General features: G+C 43.3%; 1 protein-coding gene across 4 annotated transcripts in view; it reads left to right on the forward strand.

The window, feature by feature from the left end:
• The window catches only part of LOC126384737 (NXPE family member 3-like), a 61,944-nt gene that overhangs the window by 28,581 nt on the left and 5,752 nt on the right, over positions 1-27,611 (forward strand). For 2 of the 4 annotated variants that reach the window (XM_050035989.1, XM_050035988.1), the window contains exons 2-5: positions 2,404-2,557; positions 7,227-7,670; positions 21,453-21,748; positions 24,299-24,369. In XM_050035989.1, the coding sequence (XP_049891946.1) occupies positions 2,456-2,557; positions 7,227-7,670; positions 21,453-21,748; positions 24,299-24,369 (913 nt within the window). In that variant the 5' untranslated portion in view covers positions 2,404-2,455. The remainder of the gene's footprint in view (positions 1-2,403; positions 2,558-7,226; positions 7,671-21,452; positions 21,749-24,298; positions 24,370-27,611) is intronic. The other 2 variants (XM_050035990.1, XM_050035991.1) reach the window with 2 other exon arrangements.

Raw genomic sequence — 27,611 nt, forward strand, 5'->3', positions numbered from 1 at the left:
CACAAAGCCATTGTCTGTTAATTATATCTGTGATGCTGCAAACATGAAGACAGAATGGACATAGCTCATCCCTACAGCTCAATCTAGGTGAAAATGTGGGTGTAAATTCATTTTTTGGGATAGCAGCCATATTGGTAAAATGCAAATTAGAGATCATAAATAAAATACAATATGATTTTAAAATAAATCATAAATCTGAGTATTCTAATGTGTTTCTAATGCTTAAACATATGAAATAGACACCAAGTTTGCCAAAAGAGTAAAAAAAAAAAAAAAACTCTTATTTTAGGTAGCTGCCATCTTGGAAATATGCAAATTACGGTTACACATGTATCCGATGATAAAAATAACCTTTCCAATGTTTCTTATGGTCAAAAAGTTATAGCCATAGCCATTAGGATGGTGACCATATTGGATTTTGCCGCCATGGTCATCAGAATGCCAATCTTCGATGCCCCACTGTTGAGATGTCTTCTACATATATTAAGCTATATATGTACCAAATTTGGTGCTTTTATCAGGAAATGAACGATTGATCAGCCATGCCACCCCACTATAAAAGAGACTTGATTCCTCACACTAAGTCTAAGAGGGTTAACTGCTGGCAGGAGTCTCCAGAAGATGCAGGGAAATGGAGGACAGGATCCCGCCTGAATTCAGGAGCGGTTGCCGGACAGCAGGGCCGTTGCAACCGGACAGGCAAACTAGGCGATTGCCTAGGGCCCCGAGCTGGAAGGGGGCCCCCAGAGACGGCTGACATTGGTCCATATCAATGACAATATGATGGAACCCCTATAGACACTGCAACAACGACAACACGTTGGAATCCCCCCTAATGGGGCCCCCTACTAGCTGCTGCTTGCGAGTGGCTAGAGGGGGCCTCCCAGAGACTGCTGACATTTGGTCCGTAATCAGTGACACAACTTGAAACCCCCTTAGACACTGCCCCCTGAGACCTCCCTAATGGGGCCCCCTACTAGCTGACTTGCTGCTAGGGTGACCAGACGTCCCGCACTGTGCGGGACTGCACAGCATTTCTGTCTCTTTTCACGTGTCACGCAAATTGAGACCATGTCCCTCATGATTGGTTGCCACCCGCGCTAGCATTGTTGGAGTACCGTAGTACTACGGTACTTCACGGTACCACTACTGTGGGATAAGTTCAAAGTCCAATCGCAAGAGGGTGAGTGTCCATGCGCCGTCCAATAATGGCACGCGCTGTCCACCTGGCACTCAATATCAATATAACAAATCATTCAGTAGCACGCTGTGCGAGTACAGGCGAATCCAGCCGGTTGTGGTTTGAACGGGGGTCACAGACGGCGTATTCTTGTCAAATACAGCGCAAGATAAGGGCTTACCAGCGACAGAAGCCCGACTCCAGGTCCAGTAATTTCCTCTTTGTTGATTTCATGACTGCCCAGTAGTACCTGAACAGCCGAGCCGTGGCGGCACACAGGTATGTGACATGTCAGAGGAGAAACGAGCCATTCACATTTCTCTCTTTGTGGCAGGTAACGGCCCACAAACCTCACCGCACTTTAGGGACTGTTCTTTACTTATGAAGGGACCGTTCTTTACTTGTCAGGGGAGGAGGGTGGCTGGTTGATTTTTTATTTCATTTATTTATTTTATTTTGATCCCCCTACGTTAATCACTTATTGAGGCTGTTTTTGAAATATGAATAAGTCAATAAGTAATTTATTCCATTGAAATATCATTGCTGTGGTATCGTGATATTACTCAGAACCATGATACTTTCACTGGTATCGTACCGTGGGTCCCAATTTTGGTACCGTGACAAGTCTCTGATGACTAAACTTCGCGCTGGGGGCGGGTGTCCCACATTGTCCCTCACAAACCTACTCCTTGTCGGTCGCATATTTGGTTTATTAGGACCTGGTCACCCTAGAGGCGGGGTGGGGGGGTGGGGGCCTCCAAGGTGCCCCTTGCCTAGGGCCCCCAGAGTGTCTTGAAACAGCCCTGCCGGACAGTGGACGCTCAATCTACTTTTAAGTAGAGTACGGCGTTATGAATCATTTTCTCTATAGTTCCTCATAAATCTTTTGTGGTAGGATAACTGTTAGTAGGCTGTAGCTGTCCATGAATTTGTGATTTCGCGGAGATCTCCCAACCCCTGTATGACATCACTTATGGGGGAAGACATTTGGACTTCTACAGGCAAAAACTGCTCACCTGATTCCAGCAAGGCTATTACACTGGCAAAATGTGTTACTAACTGTGTCTGATATCACCTTGAGGTATTGTACTGTCCATAACCCATGGAAAGCTGGGCATGTAACACTATTTGTATAGAGAGAATTTCACAATTAGATTCAAGATTCAGCATAACAAGGTTTCAGTTACCCCTTTGTTCTTTGTTTTTTTTCTGTTTCATTCCAGTGCCAGAGGAAGTGGTTACAGTGTTGTGCTACGGCCATAGTTTGGGACTGTCATGAAGGCCAGAGCTTGTACAAGAAGGGAGTACAGCGCCATCTTCCTCGTTCTGGCCGTGGCTGTCTTAATCTTAGTGCTGTGTAACATGGCAGTTCTGGAGGTGAGAACCTGTTTTTATTGGGATCACTTGAATGGTGGATCCTATTTGAAATGTTTAATGTTGGTCAGGTTTCAGGGTATAGTTTATAAATATGTGTTTCACTGTGACTCAGGATAAGAGTAATGTTCTTCACTGTAAATAAATGCAGTTTGAGTTAAATGTTATTTTTCCTCTCAGTCCTGCATTGTGAATTGCTGACAGCAGCAGCTCCTCTAGTTAGAGGATTAGGCTGACAATATTTACACTTCCCATCTCCTGACAAGACCAAAATCATCAATGTGTTCCATTCTACTTTTCCCATCAGAGATTTCTGTATTTCTGTTTTTCTCTGTGCTCTTTTCAGTTTGAGTTGGGCAGGGCTCAGTCTGAACAATCTGATGCCATATACTTACATGCACCAGTTGTGCACGTAAATAAATCAACATTTGAATCAAAATCTGATGACAGTTGGTGAATGTCAATCAGATCTGTTCAAAAAAGTTTTTTTTCACTGTTTGGTCATGAATATTTGATATTAAAGAGCAATACTTAAGAGTTGAAGCCAGGTTTTCAGGGCCTTTAATGACTCACTATCATGTAGTCAATTGTTATAGAGCTCAAAGTCAAGATCTTCTGGTAACATTTTTTTAAGTACAGTACAAGTCTAAAGTTACCTAAAATCTTTCTGAATATTGTCAGCAATATCAAAGCAGCTTCAGGTCAAATACTCACACACTCACATCAAAAAGAAACTGGAGTGGATTGCAAAACTAACACAATTATGAAAACTGATTCTGACCGAGGGCGTAGGTTTGATTTTCACATTGGTAGGGACATAAAAGTGTTCCATGGGGGCGACCTGTACGTTGATGATTTTTTAATGCAATTTCACGTCATGTGAAACTGATCACTGCTTTATAATGCATACAAAACATACTGTATGTTTTACAATTGTGTAATTCATTAAACAACATCTGAATGTATATAGGCTAAAGAACATAAATAAAATAAATCAACAAAAATGTAAATGAAAGAACATAAATAAAATAAATCAACAAAAATGTAAATGCTCCAAAATCATTATAATACAACTGTGCGCAAAATGTTGCACTTGCACCCAATATCTATTACATAAATATGACTCAGTGTTGGTGTTTTTACTGGGAGCAGTGGACCTCTATTCTCCTAAGTCTCTCCTTCACACACCATGGATGCTGAAGACTGTCACTGAAGGAGCTATTATTTATAGTGTTTACACTTTATTTATTCAGACTGTTTCTATCATGTCATCTTACTACAAACATTAATTTGAACTGTGTCATCACTACATGACATCTATGATTGCTGATGGAGCATGTGAAGTGGAATTTCATGTTCTCTGGCATATAATATTGATCTAATAGTTGCCAAACTTAGCACAGCTAGTATTAGCTCGTTAGCATCTCATTATCTAGCAAAGAGTTGCCAAGGAACGCCATTCAGTAAGCCTAACATCAACAGGTGTTGGCAGAAAATCCGATTTTTTTAGCTTATTTACTGAACCAACCGACTCACCATTCACACTCGGCGCTCCGCTGTGGAGCGCTAACGGTGACGCGCGTGTATGTGTCGTTCCCTCATGAACTGCCGTGAGCTGTACAGTGACGCGCACCCACAAAGTCAGTGTGAGAGAGCGGCGCTGGGGAGGACCAATCACACGTTACCAAAATAACGGTAGAGCCAATCGATAGGCAATACAAGGTTAGAGGCAGGACGTATGGTAGACACCAACGATTGTTAACCCTTTGTGTACCATACTGAGCGGACGCTGACAGCCAGTGTTTATATTGGTAGCGACAATACAGAAGGGACTGAATATTGGTAGGGACGTGTCCCTACCGTCCCTACCCAGTCCTACGCCTATGCTTCTGACCCTAGATTCAATATTAATAAATGTTTTTATTTTTATTTTTTTAATATAACAAAGTCTGAGTAAAAGATCCTGCACACTTTAGTCCTGTTTTCACCAAAAATTTTCAGTATGGTACCTTTGGAACCAAAAGTAGCCTTCAGACATGGTACCTAGACCCTAGCATTTCCACCTTTAAATGTTGGCGGGGTTGTTGTCACTCACTGCTCTGTCCAGTACTCACTGTATTTCCTTATTATTGGTGACAAAGATGGAAGTCTGTGCCTCGTTTGTTGTCCACAAAACGAGGCTGCAGTCCAACATACTCTGAATAGGGCTGTCAATCGATTAAAAAAAATTAACTAATTAATCGCACAATCAAACAGACACATACAGGACAGGGAGGGAGGGAGAGAGGGAGGGAAACACACACTCACAAGAAACAGAGAGAAACAGGGAGAGAGAAACAGCACACACACAACCGGGAGGAGAAACAAGAAAGAAATAACTTACCTGCAAGGTTCAAGTAGTTCCTCCAGCTTTTGCAGTTTGGCAAGCTCCTGGTCAGTCAACATGGCAAACTTGCTGTTTTTGTGCGCCAGGGTGGTCGTCCGCGGAGATTTGTTTCTCTTGATCTGCTTGACCATTTCTATGATGGAATTCCATCTTGTTGGAACATCCTGAGCGAGTGATTCTTCCTTATGTCCGTGTGCAATTTGCTGTTCCATTAATTCCTGAGCATTCGTTGGACTATGCTTAAAGTGCCTGACAATCTTGCGACATTTGGCCAGAGCACTTTCAAATCCACTGTCGTTAAGGGAAACTGTGACCGTTCTTTGCAGAATGTGGCCCGTGCAGGGCAGATGTTCAAATGCACTTCTACTGTGCTAGTTAGCTGGCAGTTTTTAGCTATCCAAGTAACCAAGGAATTGGTCAATTTTTCACTCACAGGTTTCGTTATTCGCCCACGAGCACCACACTCCTGCAGTGTGGACTGGCGAGGCCCCGTAGAGGTGGATTCAGCAGGGTGTTTTGCTCTCAGGTGATACGCCAGTGATTACTTCTGTGGTAACTTAATTCGGCTTTGCAAATTGTGCAAGTTACCCTCGTTTTGTCCAATGAGCCGCCAGGCAACTTCTTAAAGTGAAACGTCCTTATCCATCTTTGCGCTGTCGGGTCTTTGCAACTGTCCTTTAGCCATGATAGCGCGGTTTGGCTGCTCATGTGATCAAAGGTTATGGGTCAGCCGCCACAGGAATTAAACAAAACTGCATTAGTTGCGTTCATTTTTTTAATGCGTTAAATGTTTTATATTAATCTCCTAAATTAACAAGTTAATTTTGACAGCACTAATTCTGAACAAAACAAAACAGGCTGCAGTGAGAGTCTCTCTTAACGGGATATTCAAAAATAGCGGGTTTGTGCACTTAGTCCTTCTCAGGCAAGCTCGGGGGTTAAGCGTTGCCATAGCTCGACGCTATGCGCCCCTTTTTTTTCCCTGACTGAGGATTGGGATATACGCAGATATGTAGATATATGCGGCCAAAATCAATACATATAAACACTTGAAGATCCCCTCAATACTAAAAGTGTCTGTCATATAAAAACTTAAGTAATGGTCAGTGTTGTCATGTGGAATAATTAAGGTGTGTTGATTGAGTCACTTCGGCAGCTCGTGCATTGAGTAACATTACAAGTTAATGTTCCACCTTAAAATCCCAGCAGTTGGCCCAGTGAATGAAGTTATTTTTTTCTCCGACTCTGGCTGCTGCATGAGGCAGCAAAATGTCCTTAAATTAATTTTATAGTTACATTCCATTAATAAACTCTCCACGATATGAACAGTGGCTTCTGCCTCAGAACCAGCCACAACTTGGCCCTGAGCAGAGTGACCCTCCGCTTTTGACCAATCAATGGACTGCAGTGTTCACAGCTCCACCTTTTAGTACCAGATCTGTGTACTTGGTACCCTAACAGAAGGGGTACCAAAAATGGTAACGGTACAGAACGGTTCCATTGGTACCATCCACAACTTTTCATAGTGGAAACAGAAAAAAACAGTTCATCTTATTAAAGATTTTTATTGTATAAACACAGCAATATGAAAAAAAGTAACCCAACACTCTGACAATCTTGTTTTGACATCATGACATCACTGGATGTGGTTACAGATACCATAACCAACAACACATACTTCCGAGCACAGTCGTTCCTCCTTAATCATCAGCTTCATTTTACCTTCTCCTCCACTGTGATCTGTAAAGATTAATGAGAGAAAAATCAATGAGGTTTAATGGTTTTTACCTGGATTCTCTTCATCAGTGGAGTTTGTGAAAATATTGTTTTGCACTTTGAGTGTGGCTCAGTCCATTGTGTATGCAACAAAATCCAATGCATCTTTTGGCCATGAAAATCTTCCTCTGTCAAGGGCTTCTGGGCAAATGAAATAAAATACACCAAAACATGAACTTTAGTGAACAAGACCTGCAATGCACACACACACACACACACACACACACACACACACACACACACACACACAACCTTTGAATTTGAATGGCTTTAAAAAATGCATTCTCTCCATGGCTCAATAACCAACAACAGAGTAAGGGCCACAGGGGAAGTTGCGAAAGGTAGAGATTCCTCCAGCTAACAGATCAACTGTTCTTATCAGTCCCCCAGATATATTCAGTTACTTTGAGTTTGGGCCTTCTTGACCCTTTTGCTTTATTTAGTAAATTTGCTTTCTGTGTACTTAATTGATGCATTTTTGTTACCATTTCTCTCCTGACACCCTGCCAGTTTCACCACAAAGTGAACTCCACCATCATCGTCCCAAAAGTTTCCACTGATCCTGACATGAATCAAAGCTTCTGCACCTTCCAGCCACTCTCCCCTGAGGACGCTCTGGAGGAACGCCTCCTACTAGACTCCATTGCTTGGCCTGAAACTCCACCTTTGCCAGCTCCTGTTTCCCTGGAGCAGACCAGTGATCCAGCTCACAGCACCTTCACCGTTCTCCCAAGGAGGGGAGGAGGACAGTGGCATGTAGGGGATCAGCTGGAGGTCATGATAAAAATGTCTGACTTCCATGGTCATCCCAAGAAGCATGGGGGGGACTTCTTACTCGCCCGGCTCCACAACCTGAAGCTTGGTGCAGGTGTAGCTGGGCAAGTGTTGGATCATCTCAATGGGAGCTACTCTGCTGTATTCTCTTTACCCTGGGAAGGAGACGCGCAGGTTGAGGTGATGCTAAATACTATTATGTTAAATGTGGTTGTACTGCAGGTGTGTAATCTACCTTCTACGATGGCATTGAGGGTCAAAACACAATGACATTTCAGAACACGTAAAGAAAACAACAAAAACAACATAATTTTCCAAAGCATTTCCTAAAATAAAACAACATTTTGGAAAATACTTCGGCATTTCAAAAACTAAACATTTCACCAAACACTTCCCAAAACACTACAACAATTCAAAATACAAAATGTTTCCCAAAACACTACAACATTTAAGAAAACAAAACATTTGGTGAGACTCAAATTAGAAAAGGTAGGTACTATTGGAGAATATGCTGCTGCGCAAAAGGAGAGAGGGTGAGAGACTCAGCAGCAGAGCTGTGGACTGTGACTATCCTGTGCAGTATGCATGGAAATTAGGTACAATATAATATATTGGAATATATCTCTTGTTTTTACCCTGATGGCATGATTAAGTTGCTGAATTTGTCGCTAGTAGCGTTTATCTAATGCTCCAGGCCTGTGAGAGGCAGCAATGTGCCACAAGGCATCCAGTCCACAGGAAATCAAACAGAAGAAGAATTACTTACATTTGTCACAGACTGACTGACGGTGTTTCCAATCCACATCAAGGAGTCCTTGTCCAATAGTAATAATAATAGTAATAATAATAGCTTTTATTTATATTGCGCCTTTCAAGAGACCCAAGGACGCTTTACAGAAAAATAAAAAAACAAAGAACAAAACAAAACAAAACAAAACAGATAAACAAACAAAACAAGACTGACGTGCTGACGTATTGCGGTAAGCGAGTTGTGTCATTTCCGGTGTTTCTGTGACAGCGTCTCTGTACNTGATTTGTGATATTGGGCTTTATAAATAAAATTGATTGATTGATTGATTGATTGAAGACAGAGCAGGATAAACAGACTAGCTGCCAAAGGCCTGTGTGAATAAGTGTCTTTTCAGGGCAGACTTGAAAGTGTCCAGAGATGGAGCAAGGCGAATCTCCATAGGGAGAGTTCCAGAGGGTGGAGGCCACCACACTGAAGGCTCTATCGCCAAAGGTCCGCCTGTTGGTGCGGGGGATGGAGAGGAGGCCTGAGTCAGAGGACCTCAGGTTCCGTGATGGGGTACACTGGTGGAGAAGGTCCGATAGGTACGGTGGAGCGAGGTTGTGGAGCTATTTGTATGCAAGTAGAAGAAGTTTGTAGGTTAGGCAGAACTTAACTGGAAGCCAGTGCAGGTGAATGAGGATGGGGGTGATGTGCTGCCAAGGCTTAGTGCGGGTAAGCACCCTGGCAGCTGAGTTTTGCACCTACTGGAGCCTATCGAGAGCTTTATTGGGGACCCCGAACAGGACTCCGTTGCAATAATCCAGCCGGGATGTGATGAAGGCATGGATCAGGGTCTCAGCCACAGAGGAGAGTGAAAGGCGGAGTCTGGAAATGTTTTTTAGGTGAAAAAAGGCAGATTTGGTTACAGATTTGATGTGTGACTCATATGAAAGATTAGAGTCCAGGATGACGCCCAGGTTGCGTGCTTCTGGCACAGGAGTAACTTCCTTTCCCAGTGTGAGTCTCACCAAATGTTTGGTTTTCTGATATTGTTGTAGTGTGTTGAAAAATGTTGAAGTGTTTTGAAAAATGTTGAAGTGTTTTGTGAAATGTTGTTGTGTTTTGACTCTCAGGGCCACCATAATCTTCTGTTTGATTCTTCACTAGGCTCCGTCCCCTTTAGTTACTGTCGACTGTCAGTTCATGTACAGCAGTTTGTAATAGTAACAGTGGCAGATTTAGAACTCAAATTTTAGAAATGATGCCGCTTTTTTTTTCTAAAAAAACTTGGGTCTCATTTGTAGCCACCGATTGTTGATTTTGTCGGCTGCAAAGTATCCCTCGCAGATTTTATCAGCTGTAGCTAGCTAGCTAGCTAATTAAACTACCCAACGCTCTATGAGTTTGGTGAAAACAGTGACTCTAGTCACTAAGGTAACCCTGTTTTGGTGATGTGTATGATGTACATGTTGTCTAGATGTACATTTTCTGATAGTAGCACTGAGAAAGCTCCTGTGGGGAATTACTACACAGTAAATGTGCTAGTCATTAACCTGATGTGTTTTTTCTTTGTTTATAGTAATGCTAAAAATAGCAATTATATTAGAGCAGACAAACAGTTAATTATAATAACTAATTAATTTCTTACACTTTTTCTGTTAAGTTGTCAGTGCAAGCCACACATGGGAGCGTTTGTTGTTTAGCCGTTGTTTATTCCTTAGGTCCACCGACTCCATGCATTGGGTATGAGCGTCACACTTCACAACAGCTTCTTTATTTGGGAGGAGCATATCCTAGAGAAGAACAGAATCTTGTTGAGCGTTTTTATAGGGATGCCAGATGAAGTAAGATGACCTGTTTCCCCAGATTTCATGGCAACATCCAAAAGCATATCTAGACTCTGTGTAAATTGAAACATTTTGACTGAAAGCTAAAGAGCAGGCACATGTCAATGTAACCAGTTCACCTTGTTGAGCATAAAAGTGCTCAGGTTACTTGGCAGATTCAACAATAGAGTCAGGAGCTGTCACAGCATAACCAGCATCTAGGGAACTGAACTGAACTGAACAAGAACAAGAACTGCCATCAACAAAATAAAGAATGGGAATATCAGCATCAGGAAGAGGAACATCAAATAAGTCTGGACAGGCTTGAGAAAGGGTAGTCGTGAGAATTTCACATATGTTCACCATCCTCAGGAGTAGGGAGCATAAAGGCAGGATTCAATGAGCTGCATCTTTGAATTTGGATATGAGGCATGGAGGTCAATACCAGCTCATAATGGGATTGTCTTGCAGCAGAGAAACGCTGAGTAGATGCTCTCAGAAAAAGAGAATGGACTGCATAGGGAACATACAGATGTAACTTGTGGCTGAGCACAATAGCGGCAGATGTTTTAACCAAATAGGCTGCTGTTGCTACAGCTTTCAGACATGGTGACATACTCCTTGTCTCATTGTCAGGTTGTGTGGAATAAAAAGCAACAGATCGTTATTTGCCACCGTTTAGCTGGATCAAAACTGCTTGAGGAAAACCATCCTTTTCACACACATAGAGGTTGAAGAGTTTCCGATAGTCAGGAGGACCCAACACAGGAGCAGCAAGCAATGCTGGTGTCAGTTCCTCAAAAGCACGATCAGCCTCATCAGTCCACACAAGAGGCTCAAGGGGCGGCAGTAGCTCAGTCCATAGGGACTTGGGTTGGGAACCGGAGGGTCGCCTGTTCGAGTCGCCTCACCAAGGCAGCCCCCTTGGTGAGGGGGCTGCCTCACCAAGGGCAGCCCCCTCACTCTGACATCTCTCCACTTTGTGCATGTATAGGTCCTGTTTGTGCAGGTGCAAATGAAAGTGACAACAGGTGCAATGGAGAGGCAAAAGCATGTGGTGGCCACAGACAGTTGCTCTCTCCTTATCCTTCCTGGCTGATTCTTCTCCAGTTTTGTGTTCTAGTGTCCTTGTCACTACTGGTAGCATGAGGCAGTACCTGCAGCCCATCAGGTTGCACAGGTCCAGCTCCTCTAGGATGGCACATCCATACGTGCCGTCACAAGAAGGTTTGCTGTGTCTCCCAGTTTAGTGTCAAGAGCATGGAGGAGATACCAGGAGACTGGTTGTTACACTAGCAGAGCTGGACAGGGCTGTAGAAGGGCATCAACCCAGCAGCAGACTGGTGTCTGTACCTTTGTGTGAGGAGAAATGGGGGGAGCACTGCCAGAGCCCTACAAAATGACCTCCAGCAGGCTGCTGGTGTGCATGTTTCTGTTCATACTGTCAGAAAACAGACTCCATTAATTCCAACCATTTCTGTCTAAATAAGATAAGATAAGATAAGATACACCTTTATTGATCCCATAATTGAGAAATTCCAGTGTTACAGCAGTCAAGGGGAAAGAGTCAGATTAAAGATTTCAAAATTTAAACTTAAAAACTTAAAACTTAAAAAACTAGGCATGCAAAATAAGAACAAAAATACAAGAAACGGCGATAAATAATAACAATAATTAAAGCTTCGAGCAGCATTGGTCGGGACCTCGGACCCTCGCTGTCAGCCTCCAGCTCACGTAGACAGTGTGAATTAGCCTATTCGTAAAAGTGGAAATGTCGATAAAACAAGCAATGTCAATAGAACGCAAGGTCATTTTTGGCAATGAACCCATGATTTGGGAGTAGAACTTTCATGGCTTCTGAAAACCAAACTACTGACGACATCAATCACTCAATCAATCAATTTTATGTATAAAGCCCAATATCACAAATCACAATTTGCCTCACAGGGCTTTAGAGCATACAACATCCCTTTCTCCTTAGGACCTTCGCAGCAGATAAGGAAAAACTCCCTTTAACAGGAGAAAAAAATGGTAGAAACCTCAGGAAGAGCAAATAAGGAGGGATCCCTCTTCCAGGACTACAGACGTGCAATAGATGACATACAGAACAGATCAACATAATACATTAACGGTAGTCTGTATGACACAATGAGACAGAAGGGTAGACAGAGACAGAGAGAGATGCGGGACAGACAATAATGTTAATAGCTTACAACAACATTAACCCTATGGGCCCTAGGCGTTTTTGGGGTATTTTTACTGCCTTTACTTTTAAGCTCATATCACAGTCATTATAAAGGCTACATACACATGCTATATCTTGTTTTTTTTTTTCAGGACAATCTGGGCTAACCAGATTTGCCATCATTCCATGTCCTTCTATGTGCCTGTATTTTATATTAATTATTATATTATATTATTATTATATTATATTAATATCAATGAAAAAAACAAATCCGTGTTTCTAAATTCTTACATTTTTACATGTATCTCACCATAGCAAGTTGGAAGTTGACATATTCTACCATATATGAAGAGGGGAGACTCTCTGGAATCTGGCAATATAAGAAGTTCAATTTCAGTTATATATTGGGGGGCATTTTGGGCATGGGGGGGGCACATGTCACCCTCAATGTATATGGTGACTACGNATAATGGATTGTGAAGAAATTCGTCAGGTTTTTATTTTGTAGACAATAAATCTGGATTTATAGCATGATGGGATGACAGCACAATGATGTGTGTGGTATCCCAGGAAAGCTCTGCTCCTGCGCTTTCATGTGATATGCGTGGCATTTCTGTGCGAGCCTGCATTCGCGAGTAATCCATCCAAGAGTAATGTGTGTGCAGAGCTGTATGAAAGCACTGTTATTCATGATTTTAGTGTAAATTTATCATTGTTTTGCTATGAAAACATTGGACTACCGACAAGTGCTTGGTCTTGTCGGAAAGCTACAATTTCGCTGTTTCACGACTTCTCGCTATGACCCACGGTCACGGAGAAAATCAATAGAGAAGAACAGGTGTGAATTTGGACGCACTATGCGTCGTTCGGGCCCATAGGGTTAATGAAAGTAATAATATTATAATTATAATTCTGGCTACTGTGGTACAATATGTTGAAAGTATATTTTAAATTCGGTAGTATATGTATGTGACAAATATGTGTATAATAACAGTAGAAGTATGACTAATGATCACAGCAGGAGGAATTTGGCAGGACCACAGCAGAAGCACAAGCACACACGTCACACCATGCAGGCACCGCTGTGATAGAAGTTAACCTGGCAGACAGTGGAGCACAAAGGCTCCGGACAAGAGGCCGAGTTACTGACATGCAGTACGGCCGAGTTAGTGACATGCAGTAACAGGACGAGAGAGAGATAGAGAGAGAGAGAGAGAGAGAGAGAGAGTTTGTGTGTGGTTACTTGACTGTTGACCAAAGAAATACTCAGATAAGTAAGTCACTTGTCATGCTGCATACTACATGTGCTACAATTACAGAGCACTAAGCACGAGTTGATCTGTCATGTGTGCGAGTTTGAAGCCGATATGATAAACGGTGTAGGAGAAGAAGATTTTTGAAGATAGAGCAATTTTGAGGCGAAATCTTACTTTGAAAGGGCGAATAGCTCACTTCCTGTTGGAGTTAGTTCAGGGGTGTGAGCACGTGATTTGTAGGTCTCGATGAGAAAAACAAGCCAGTTTTGGTTTGATCTTTCTACCACATTCCTACAGGCGGCAGCAGCCATTTTAGTGTGTCTAGGTGGCGCTAGAGAGCCCATTTTGGCACTTTTGGGGTTAATTTTTTCATTGTATCAAATATCAAGTGAAAGGAGGTTCCCACCCAATGACCCCAAAGGCATGCTAGTTATCACTGCTCATTGGTTTGTATAGTTAAACCTTGCCATATTAGCTTATCATAGGGCTTAGGTTTTTCACTGAGTGTTGATCCTTTCTCTAGAGCACAAACTTCTTGTGTTTATTTGAACTGTTTGCCAGTCCTGACATGTGTGCCAATTTTGGTGAGTTTTTGAGCATGTTTAGGGGGTCAACTGAGTTTTTTCCACATCAATGGGCCCCCATGTCATGCAGTAGGTGCCCTTTTTTCCTTTTCACCCCTGCCCTACAAACATCCTAAGTCCACCACTGACAGAGAGAGACAAGTTGAAGAGCAGGCAGATCGAGGTGGCTTTCAACTCCTCCCTCGTATTCCCAAACCGTAGGTCCGATCGTCAATCTGAACATACCACAAGAGAGATACACTCATTCCGAACGCATAGATAGGTTTCATGTTTGTTGAGTCAAAAATGCGATATTCGTCGCAAGTTGAAGATGTCTAGCTCACAGTTGACACATTTGCTCATGTTACTTCAGAGGCACTAGCTCATTTCCTGTTGGATTTAGGTCAGTGGTGTCAATGAATGATTTGTAGGTCTCGAGGAGATGAAGAAGCCGGTTTTGGTTTGATCTTTCTACGTCATTCCTACAGGCGGCAGCAGCCATTGTAGTGTGTGTAGGTGGCGTAAAAATTGTCAAGAGGTTTTGTGACATGTTACATTGAAGAGGGCATAAAATCCTAATAAAAGTAATGACAAAATTGTTCAGAGGAATTGTTTAGCAGGGCTTGGTCTGTCATGTGTGCAAGTTTGAAGCCAATACGATAAACGGTGTAGGAGGAAATATTTTTTGTGTAAGAGAATTTTTGAAAAATGACATCTTACTTTGAAAGGGCACATAGCTCACTTCCTGTTGAATATAGGTCAAGGGTGTCAGTGCATGATTTGTAGGTCTTGACGAGACGAACAAACCGATTTTGGTTTTGTCTTTCTATGACATTCGTATGGGTCACAGCGGGAATTTTAGTGTGTCTAGGTGGTGCGAAAATCGTTGGGAGGTTTTGTGAGACATCACCTGTAAGAGGCCATAATATCCAAACCATTCCAGAAATGACAAAGTTATAAAGAAGATCTGATTAGGATGAGTTGATCTGTCATGTGTGCGAGTTTGAAGCCAATACGATAAATGGTCTAGGACAAGTTGATTTTTGGAGAAAGAGCAATTTTGAGGCTATATCTTACTTTGAAAGGGCAAATACCTCACTTCCTGTTGGGTTTAGGTCAGGGGTTGCAGCACGTGATTTGTAGGTCTCGAGACGAACAAGCCAGTTTTGGTTTGATCTTTCTACGTCATTCTTACAAGCCGCAGCAGCCATTTTAGTGTGTCTAGGTGGCGCTAGATAGACCATTTTGGCACTTTGACAGTTAATTACTTCATTTTAATAATAATAATAATGAGCAGCAGAAGTGAATGAAAATGAGCAGTGGATAAAGTCTGCACAGGCCTGTAATATTAGCGTGCACTGTGGCTCGTCATAACTACCTTATGCCACTGTTTTCAATGCATAGTATTTCTCTTACTACAGCCCCATTCACACCACTTAAAGTATGAAGAAATCCAAAGGTTGACGGACCTGCAATTCCTGGTTACAGTTGCTTAGCTATGATTGGACAGTCACTATTTTGGGGAGTGGTTTAGTGAATTTAGACAGTTTTCGAGAGATTGTCATTTGAAAATGAATCTGGCTTAAGACATCTTAAGAGATCTTTATAACTGTCTCTGAAAAGACTCCTTTGATTTATATGTGTTTTCACCTATTGCTGATTCACCTTCCCACATGGGGTGAAAGTGCCAGAGTGAAACTGCAGGCTACCTTACTAAAGCACGCCCACTTTACCTGCCCAGGAAAGACCATAAATTGTTTGTTCACCCATCTCTCACTCTTTGCTCGCCTTCACTCTGCAGCCTTGTGTGTCCGGTGTTTGATGTGTGCGTCTTCACAGTTAACGTGAGTCTCAATTTATCAGTCTGGTTACTCTTGATGCTATTGCAGGTAGTTTGCTTCTTGTGCACTTATTTATTTATTTATTTTAAGGTTTAGTGATCAGGGACAATGCACATTAATAAAGCATTTTTTAAACGTGCCAGAATTAGCCAAAAGGCTATTTTACATCTGCTGTCCCTGAACTGATGTTGAATAGACACCCTAAAAGAATATAAATGATTTAGTTATAAGCATACAAATAATACATTAAAGAAGACTAAATCTGAATAAAGATTAAAATACAGAGAACAATGCAAAAATTCATACATACACATGCATGCTAACAGAGACTCAGCTCAAACAGCAGACAGTTGCAACAGACAAAAAACAATACTGAGTAGCAGCACCAACATCAACAGTGATTACACATTACACATAACACATTAACAAACTAACAGGCCACAAGCAAGCAGGACAAGGACAATAAGCACATTATAAAAAGCCATGCACAAAAAGCAACCTCACAGGTAAGCAGGACATAGAGAATAAACACATTATAAAAAGCCATGCACAAAGAGCAACAATGATGCAAGACAATTAGTAAACTGACAGACAACATGACATGACAGATGGCATCAAAAAGCAGCGGCAGGCAGAGCAGCAAACATGGAGAAAATTTAAGCACTAAAATTTAATGTTGACAGCTTTGACCACTAATCAACCACTTTTTTAAAAAACGTTTAAAAGAAGCATAATTTGATAAATTTCTAATGTGAGCTGGGATGGAGTTCCACTCACGAGCAGCCCTGATTGAAAATGCAGACTGGCTAAAAGCACTTTTTCTAAACTGGACAACACAGTCTCCTCTAGCTGCACTCCATGTGGATGTTGATGCCATTTTTATAAACTGGCTCAATACAGGTGGAGCAAGTCCATGTATGATTTTGTACATAAGATAAAGTATGAATACTTAATCAGGTTTTCCCAGTGTAGTAACTTGTATTTCAATAAAATATGGCAGTGATGATAGTTGTTGGATTTCCTGTCCAGCACTTTGAGAGTTTTTTAATATAGAAAAAGTAGTGATTTGAGAGCAGTGTTGCTAGCTTGAGACCAGGTTGTGAGACAATATGTTATGTGGGAGAAGATCATTGCGTACATGTACATTAGTGCAGCCTTTGTTGACATGCAACTGCGGACTTGTCTAAAATTTGCCAAGTTGAATTTAATGCACTTGGTAACCTTTTTGATATGTTCTTTAAAAGTGAGATACTTCTGCCTGATATCCTTTATTTCCAGACATGTGCCACGGACCATGTGAATTGTTTGAATTCAAGTTGAATTGATTGAATAGTGAAAATAGAATATCAGCTTCAATAGGATTTGTTTCATTAGTTTGTTTGATTGTCACTGCTTGTCCGATCACCAAGTGTCGGAGACGCCCTGTATGTAGATCAGCCAAATCCCTCTCCCCGTGTGATGTTGAAGGTAGTCCCAGTCTTCCTGTCCAATAGCCGTCATAGGCTGAGGACGTATGCCATACTTGATGATGGCTCGGAAAGAACGATTATTCTGGCCTCAGCAGCGACTCAGCTCCAACTTAAAGGACCCAAAGAGATCTTGAATCTCAGACTGTGCGCCATGAAGTGATTCCCATAAGTGGCAAGACAGTTCCCTCTCCATCTCCCCAGTGAACCAAAAGAACACCCCATAGTCGATGCCTTTACTGCTCCTGTCCTCAACTAGGCTGAGCATTCCTGTCCTGCCGCTGCCCTGCAGAGGGAGTATTCCCACTTACGAGGCTTACCCTTACCGGACTTCGTCCATGCCCAGCCACTTATCCTGATCGGCTCAGATCATTCCCACTTGTTGGTGCCCAAGGAGCCTGTCCGCATCGGGCCATATGGGGGACCCCTCGTTGTCCACACTGCCTTAGGTTGGGCGGTTCAAGGCCCAGCCAATGCCTTGCCTTCCCCTCCAACCTCCAGTGCACAATCCTTGTTCACTCTCTGTAACACTGTACCCTGTCCTGCTACTGCAGAGTTGATGGAGATTGTGCAGCGACTGTGGAGAATGAACTCCTTCCCAAACTGCAAAGACCACCGCCAAGGAAGTTACACGATCCAAACAGGATCAGTATTGCCTGGAGATGCTTGAGACAAAAACTGCTGTCCAAGAGGTGGGTGGAGTGTCTCCATTTCCTATCAGAGCACCTAACAGTCCACAATTGACCTCTTCAATCTGTACCCTCTTGCCATGGTTGTGGGGAACACAGCACCGTTTGAAGAAAGACTCGGAGCTGATTGACATCTATAACCAGGAGATCCAGAAACTTGTGGATGCTGAGTATGTGAAGGAAGTGGATCCGAAAGATGAGCCACCAAATTCTGAATCGTGGTATGTCCCCCATCACATAATCAAGCAAGCAAGTGGAAAACATCAACTGGTGTTCAACTGCTCCTTCCAAACTCAGGGCCTGAATTTGAATCGCTGCCTTCTCCCTGGTCCAGCTTTGGGTCCCTTTCTTCTTGGCGTGCTCCTCCGTTTCCGTGAGCATACTGTGGCCATTAGTGGTGATATTAAGTCTATGTTTCACTAGATCCATCTACTTCCCACTGACAAGATTCCTCTGGCGTGCTATGGTTCAGGCCACACACCCAAAAACCAATGACTGGCAGGTGTTGCCTTTCGGCACAACTTGTAGCCCTTGTTGTGCCATCTACGCCTTGCAGCACCACGCAAAAGACCATCCAGCAAGTGACGAAGAAGTCATGGAATCTGTACTGAAGGCCTTTTACGTGGACAATTGCCTGCAAAGCTTCCCCTCACCTGCCAGAGCCAAAGCCCTGCTGGACAAACTGCGTCACACACTGTCTTAAGGAGGGTTTGGCGAAGAGACAGTTTTCGATGCCCCGGCTGGAGCTGAGTGCTGCTTTGCTTGCCGCTCAATTGGCGACCACCCTCAAATCTGAACTTACCCTGCCATTGATCCGCACCATCTTGTGGAGCGACTCCATAACTGTCTTGACCTGGTCGAAGTCTGAGTCTTGCTATTATAAAGTCTTTATCAGCACCTGTATTGGAGAGATCCAAGAACTCACAGACTGGGATGACTGGAGATACGTAGACAGTCAAAACAACCCAGCTGATGCCTTGACCAGAGGCAAGACATTGCATGACTTGGCTCAACCTAACTGTTAGACAGCTGGACCACTCTTCCTTCAACAGCCAGAGACTTTCTGGCCTGTCGCTCCTGATGTCTTCCCCATCTCACCTCCAGCAGATAGTACTGAACTGAGGAAAGCTGCCAGATGCCTCCCAGTGTCAACGCTGGAGTAACCTCATTGCCGCAACTGAGCATACCCTGTCCAAATCTGGCAAAGCCCATACCAATGCATCAGCTGAGACCTCAGTCCTCCAACAAGCCAAGGCATCATGTTTCCCTGAAGAACTTGATGCTCTCCAGGAGGGAGGGCCTCTCCCAAGACAAAGCCGTCTCCTTTCACTCTCTCCTGAGTTGGATCCAGAGGTGGGACTGATGGGGGTAGGGGGAAGACTGTGCCGATCTCAGGATCTAGATCCCAACGTCATCCATCTGATCATTCTGGATCCGAAGCATCCTACTACCCAGCTCATCATCAAGCACTATGATGAGTCCCTGCTGCACCCGGGTGCTGTTCGGAGAACTGAGACGCAAGTATTGGATTTTGGGAGGAAGACCAGCAATCCGTAAGCATCAGCACAGTTGCAGGGAGTGCCAGAGGTGGAAATTGTCTCCGAAAATGCCCAAGATGGCTGATCTTCCCCCTGCCAGACTGCATTTCTTTAAACCACCTTTCTGGTCCACCGGTGTAGACTGCTTTGGACCCTACACCATCCGCGAGCAGAGAAGCGATGGGGAATCATCTTTAAGTGCTTAACTACCCATTGCGTGCATCTTGATTTGTTGGAAACTCTATAGATGTTGATGCCTTTCTTCTAGCTCTCCATCGTTTCATATCACATCATGCAAGCCCTTTGAGATCCTGGCAGATAGGGGGACGAACTTCCGTGCAGGAGACTGAGAGCTGAATGAGTGCTTCCAGGTCATGGAGCCCAAACCTCAGGAACTCTTGGCAGACCAGCAGATCTTGTTCACATTCAATCCGTCAGGTGCTCCACACTTCGGCGGAGTCTGGGAGCGTGAGATCAGATCAGTCAAAAATGTCCTGCGAGTGATTCTTGGGAATCAGATCACTTCTAAAGCTGTTCTGCCAACTGTCCTTATTGAAGTGGAGGGCATCCTAAATTCAAAGCCTTTTGACTACCTTTCTGCCAATGCTGCTGAGATCCGGGGACTCCCAAGTTGCTCCTGATGGGGCGGTGGGATGCCTCCTTGCCTCAAGCCATGTTCGGCAGTAGCAAACTCCTTGGGCGACGAAAGTGGTGCCACAGCCAGATGTTAGCTGACCACTTCTGGATCCTTGACCCCCAGCTGCCTCGGGCCTCTTGGCCAACAGGGTGTGTCACAGCTGTCATGACGGGTAGAGATAGATGTGTCCGGTCCGTTGAAGTTCAAGTCGGCCGACAAACTTATACCAGTCCAGTGTCACGTTTGATGGTACTTCCTGAGCTGAAAGAAGAATGAGTCTTTTTCGGGGAGGAATTGATCCCAATTCCGGAGCGGCTGTGAAAAGACTCCTTTGATTTATATGTGTTTTCAACTATTCCTGATTCACCATCCCACAAGGCGTGAAAGTGCCAGAGTGAAACTGCAGGCTACCTTTCTAAACCATGCCCACTTTACCTGCCCAGGAAACCCTGTAGCAGGGGTGGAGACCATAAATTGTTTGTTCACCCATCTCTCACTCTTTGCTCGCCTTCACTCTGCAGCCTTGTGTGTCCGGTGTTTGATGTGTGCATCTTCACAGTTAACGTGAGTCTCAATTTATCAGTCTGGTTGCTCTTGATACTATTGCAGGTAGTTCGCTTCTTGTGCACTTCTGCCTGATATCCTTTGTTTCCAGACGTGTGCCACGGGCCATGTAAATTGTTTGATCCTGATCATTGATTTACCTGTGGTTGACTCTGGCTATTATGGCCTCTTTAATTGTTTGTATATAGTGTACATTTGCATTGCGACAACTTTCAAGTTGAATTGATTGAATAGTGAATATGGAATACCAGCTTTAATATGATTTGTTTAATTAGTTTGTTTGATTGTTAGAGATGGATCATTCATGAATTGATCACTCATTGTATCTCTCTATTGTATGTTTATTTCTCTTTTTGATGCAGCACACAGATACCCAGACACAAGAAATAGGGAACAAGGAGAATAAACATTCAATTCAAGTAAAAAAAAGCTGTGTTGCATCGTAACCTGCCTCCTCCTTGACCTCACTCCATACTATTGATGTCTTCTGACCGAGACTCTGTCTGCTCACCATGCACTCACTCTACCCCGAACCACATCGCCCCGTACAGTTCCCATAGTCTCAGAGTGTGCAGCTTTGAGTGGTTTTGATTTTATTTGTCTTTATTAATATGACTCAACATGACTTGCACTTGGTGAAAACTCTGGTTCTCTGTCCAATCAGGTGATGCTGGTTCATCCTAGTGACGCTATCCTAGTGCTGAACAGGCTGAACAGAGAACATCCTGACAGGATTTTGTTCAAGAGCCTCTTCCGCTCAGGCTCACTCTCTGAAACTACTGACTGTAACGTCTGCCTACGTCCAACCCAGCAGCTGCTGTGTAACTACACTGACGTCCGAACAGGCCAGCCTTGGTTCTGCTACAAGCCAAAGAACCTGAGCTGTGATGCCAGAATCAGCCATGCCAGGGGACAAAATGGTCGATTCATCAAAGCCAATGAGGAGAAGCTATTTCGAAGGTAAGGGAACAGAGACAGGACTGGCATTTTTTATACCTTCTGATAAAATTCATACAGTGCTAACTATGTGAACACTCCCCATCGCACACTCTGCTCTGCTCATGCAAACCTTCTCCATTGCTGCTCCCACCCTCTGGAACTCACTTCCCAAACCCATCCGAGACTCCCCTCTCTCTCCATATTAAAAAAAAACACTTAAGACTCACCTGTTCAATGCTGCTTTCAATCACTGACAGTTTCTCATCCTCATCCCTTATTTGCTCTCTTGCTTGTTTTGTTGTGTTTTTTTGTCCCTGAATTTGTAAAGCGTCTTTGAGTGCCTTGGAAAGCGCTGCATAAGTATAATGTGTTATTATTATTATTATTATTATTATTATTATTATCATTATGTGTCTCCTTGATGGGAAGTTCGAGAAGTGTATCCACTATCCAGGCAGGGAAAGCAATGGGTCGCTACCATGGATGTATAAAGAGACCTGGGTACAGTATTGGCAGCAGGGCCCCAGTTATTCAGCGCTACAGGTCAATTAAATCACATACCTCCAGACTCCACAATAGTTTCTACCCCTGGGCCATAAGAACTGCCAACAAACACTGATTTGCATTCCTTGTCAGGTAGGTGAAATATTAATAACTACTTAACTAATTTTATGGTGTCATAGAATGAAAGCATATTGATATTTAGCTGCTGTTTCATGCATTCTTGACTAAATATCTGATTCTGATCTCATTTCATACTCCACTTGTACAAGACTAATATAGTTTCTGTCAAATTTTACTAAAATGTATAGGTTCAAAAGTGTGTTTTATTAAAATATATATCATATTAAAACAAGATAGTTCACAGTGTTGGGATAGGAAACAGGCAGGGAGCATTAGGGTTGTCAACTCAAGACAGAATGAGCCAGCTTGTAGGGATCTTGACCACCTATTAACCGTAGTTGTCAAAACATCACACTCTTTCCTGATGACTAAGTCCTTCTCTTTTAGTTTCAGCAGCTTCCACGTGTTTTTCTAAACCTTTCCTTGGTTTAGACATCCTAAAACATTGACATTCACACCAACAATGCAGTGTTGGGATCCCTGCCTAGACAACCTCGCACTCATACACACCTGGTCCCATCTAACCCTAACGACACACATGATGGCTACACAGAGTTTAAAAACTGTGACTCCGCACCAGTCAGTTAGAACTGAAAACACCTCTTGGATGAGAGGTGAAACGTCTTCAAGAAACGCAAGCAAGACCAGTTGCCAACGATATAGCACTTATGATCAGTGCAAATACTCTCTCCCCTTATATACCTTGAAGTATGAGTGTTAGCAGTGACATAGTAGACATCTAGTAGACATGTGGCCACATTCGCATTCCTTTGGAGTTGTGTTAATGGCAAATGTGAGTGTAATATTGATTCTCCCTTTAGTTCTAGTTTAGTCTCCACCAACTCGAGAGTGAAATATCTGACCAAGCTGCTAATTGCTCTGCTGTGTTCACCAATTAATTGCTAACTTTGTCTGTCCGCTGTTCAGTGATAAGTAGTGCACAGTTGGATAATTAGAGGCTCTTCGATGAAAACAGCTGCCTGCTGCATCTGATAAATAATGTTGATGAGAACTGTTAGACTCAACCAAAAAATAAATCTGTGAGCTGCAAAACTGAAACAAAGAGCTAAAAGATGCTACTGCGTTCTGTAGAGCTCAGAGAAACTCAGGTAATTTTAATAGTTTTATTAATGAATTTTTTTGTGGACAAGTATATATAAAAAAAAACATCCACAGAACTTAAGAAATGTGCAGAGAAAAGCATGCAAAAGTTTTCAATACAAAGAGTCCTAATTGTTCTTGTTTGCAGCTTAAGGTGCCTGTCAGCAGTTTTATAAATGTCTCTTACAGTGATGGTCTAGGGAGAAATGTTCTTGGGACTGCAGGGAATGTTATTTTTGTTTGTTTGGTTGTTTTTTGCTGCAACGCCGTGAGTGCCCACTAAGAAAACTTGGTAGCAGGGCTAAGCTGTGTTCCCGGAGGCCTGGTTTAACATCTGCCTGGTTAGCAAGAGCTAACACAATGGCAGTAGCTAACATCTGACACTGAGCCATTAAATGGTCCCAATGAACTCACACCAACACCAAAGCTGCTCAACTTTGTTGTTAAATCCATAATACATTAGCGTTGTGATGCTAATCGCCCAGTAATTGTGTGTGTGGGCAGACTCTGTCCCTGCTATGGAGCTTCCATTTCTGCAGCCGTAGTCTCCTAGAGGAGGGGGAGGCAGAAGGACCACAAGCCTCATTGTAAACAGAGAGTGAAAATGGTGCAAGTCATAAGACTCACATTACTGTGGGCTTGTTCCAGAAAATAGAGATGATAGAAGAAAAGGTTTGTAGCCTAGTGATATTAAAGGTATTTTCTTTCATTTTTGAATTTGTTGAATTAACTTTCAAGCAGTTGTCTCCCATTATAGAGATTTCAGACTTGTACCCACCTTTGTTGTATTTATGTTGCTCATGTAGTGTGTTCAAGAGATATTTTGTTGTGTGCTCTCATCCTCAGTGGAGTCAACTTAAAAGTCTACATTCGGGCTTCAGGACCTGCCAGGTTCACTGTGTTGCCAAAAAAGAAAGGTAAAGCACATTTTTTACTACTGTCACCACTGTCTGTAACTCAAAACTAAATTAGCTACAAATTAAAACAGAAAAAAAGCCTGTTTGTCCCCAACTTACCACTGTGTCTTCTGGCTAGCATTCGCCTTTAGGAGATGTATTCAGCCAATATGAGAAAAGCACTGGGAGCATGGAATACTATGCTAAAATTTGATGAACATGGCATCAGCTATTAGCAGTGTATTTAGACTTTTTGGAGCAAGGTTAGCCCATAAGATGTTCATTCAATCACATTATACCAGTTTTCCCAAAATTTTGCTTACTTGTTCTTGGCTAGAAAGCTAACACTGTCTTTTCCATAACTGTGTGGATGGAGTGTTTACTATTTGCATATACTCAGAGTGTACCATTACAATGCACAACAACAATTTTCTGCTTTTGGAAATTAGCTTAATTTTAGCTTTAACCAAAATTACTGGCAGCTAGCAGGTAGTGTAGTGTAAAAGAGTTAATCCCTAATCAAGTGAAAATGTTATATTGCATAAGTTGATTGAGAAACAATGTAAAAGGGTTAACAGATTGATTGAGATGCATAATACAGAGTTATGAGTCGATATTGTATCTACACTAAAAAGAACACACATATAACACACCATGTTCTGTATAATGAAAACACACACACTCAAATGCTTGTATTGCCTAACACACATTTAAAGGTCTGTATTGTAAAAGAGCACAAGGGACTGCATAAAGAAAGTCCCTAAAACTCACATGTTTTTTAAAAATAAAGTGAAAGCAAAGCCGAAGCTAAGGGTGGGAAATTTGGGGACTTCCAAGACTCAAAACGAAAGTGATACACCATTAAAACCGGGCCCATTCATGATTGGACAAAAGAAAAAGGCTACCACCAATAGCTTTGCATTGAAGTGGGATGGATTAGCAAAAGAAGGTGGAGACTCTTTCCAGTCTCCACCAGCATAAAAGCAGACGCACTGAGAGTTGATTTTCAGTCCAGTCCCGGGGCTTGAGTCGATGAGTTGTATGTGTTAAAGCCTGTGAACACATTAAACTCGATTGCATCGGACTCTGCCTGTCTCCAGTGTTTCTTTGAATATTACTTAGAAGAATCCAAGGTACCAGACCAAAATCAGAGGACAACTGAGAAGTTACGTGGAGGACGAGGTCGGGAGCCTACAGGCCCAATTCCAGGCACCGATTTTCACCTCTACAGTAGCCCAAATGTTTAGCCGTTAAAACTTGTGTATTAATGTTCTTGTTGCCATCAATCATTTCTTCCACTTTTGAAGACCACTTGTCACCTCCACGTCACCTCTCTGGTGGGCACGGAACCTGGTGTAGGAGGTGGTGTGGTATCAACCTCTCTGGTGTGGAGAAGGGTAGGACTCTCATGTTTTCCAGTTGCCCAGGTTGAGAGGCACCAGGCGGGTGTGGGGATACTCATAAGTCCCCAGCTGAGTGCTGCTGTTGGAGTTCTGAGAGGGCTGCCTCGATACGACTGCAGGTTGCTAAGAGGAGGTCTCGACTGTTGTATGTGCATACAGGCCAAACAGCAACTGAAGTACCTGGCCCTCTTGGAGTCTCTGGGGGATGGGCTGGAAAGTGTGCTGACTGGGGACTCCTTAGGTCTTCTGGGGGACTTCAACACTCATGTGAGAAACAATGAAGAAACCTGGAAGGGGTGGATTGGGAGGAACCGCCTGCCTGACCTGAACTTGAGTGGTGTTTGTTTTGGACTTCTGTGCTAGTCATAGATTGGCCATAACAAATACCAAGTTTGGACATAGGGAGGCTCTTAAGTGTACCTGGTGCCAGAACACCCTGGGCCAAAGATCGATGATTGACTTTGTGGTTGTATCATCACATCTGCAGCCATAGGTCTTGACATTGTCGGTGCCTGTCATGGCGGCAACCTCAGAATCTGCTAGTGAACACCGGCAGTGAAGGAGATCGTCAGGCTAAAAAAGGAGACCTTTTTGGTTTGGTTGGCCAAGGAGTCTTCCGCAGCAGCAAACAGGTACTGGTTGGCCAGAAGGGCTAGAGCTGTGGTGGCCACCAAAGCAAAAACCCAAGTGTGAGAGGAGTTCAGGGAGGCTATAGAGAAGGACTTCCAGTTGAGCCTCAAGGAAGTTCTGGCAAACCATGAGACACCTCAGGAGGGGAAAGCAGGGCTTGGTTTAGACTGTGTTCAGCAGAGAAGGAGACTGCTGACACAGACTGGAGATATTGTTGAGCGTTGGAAAGAGAACTTTGAGAAACTCTGTCATGTCCTCCATGGAGGAAGCCAGAGCCTGAAGACTTGGGGGAACTCTATCCCTGATGGAGGTTGCTGAGGTAATCAAAAAGTTCCCCAGCTGCAAGGCACTGGGTGTGGATGAGCTATGCCCTGAGATGCTGGAGGCTCTTGATATTGTTGGGCTGTTTTGACTAACACGCCTTTTCGATGTCGCATGGAGGTCAGGTACAGTGCCCTATGGAATGGCAGACCGGGTGGTGGTTCCCATTTTCAAAAAAAGGCGACCGGAGGATGTGCTCCAGTTATAAGGGTATGCTCAGCCTCCCTGGGAAAGTTAACTCCAGGGTGCTGGAAAGGAGGCACTGACTGATTGTCAAGCCATTCAGGAGGAGCAATGTGGCTTCTATCCTGACCGTGGAACAGTGGACCAGCTCTAGCTTTAGATGGAGTTTGCCCATCCTGTCTACATGTGTTTTGCGGACTTGGAGAAAGCTCATGGCCGCATCCCTTGAGGAGTGTTAGGGGGGATACTGCAGGATTGTTGATATGAGCAATCTGGTCCTTGTATGACCAGAGGGAGAGCTGTGCCTGCATACTTAGCATAATGTAAAACACTTTCTCAGTGGATTTCATTTTCCGCCAGGGTTGTCCCTTGTCACAGACTCTGTTTGTGATATTCAGGGCCAGGATCTCAAGGCACAGCCAGGGGAGGAAGGGGTCCGGTGTGGGGACATTAGAATTACATCTCTGCTTTTTGCATATGATGTGATCCTGTCGACTTTGTCACACTGTGACCTCCCGCATGCACTGGGGTGGTTTGCAGCCAAGTGTGAAGCACTTGGGATGAGAGTCAGCACCTCCAAATCTGAGGCCATTGGTCTCATTGGGGAAACGGTGGATTGCCTCCTCTAGCATGGGAGAGTTACTGCCCCAAATGAAGGACTTCAAGTATACTGGGGTCTTGTTCATAAGTCAGGGTAAAATGGAGTTTGAGATGTATAGGTGGTTT

The sequence above is a fragment of the Epinephelus moara genome, chromosome 23, assembly GCF_006386435.1.
Source record: "Epinephelus moara isolate mb chromosome 23, YSFRI_EMoa_1.0, whole genome shotgun sequence".
NCBI classification, from domain to species: domain Eukaryota; kingdom Metazoa; phylum Chordata; class Actinopteri; order Perciformes; family Serranidae; genus Epinephelus; species Epinephelus moara.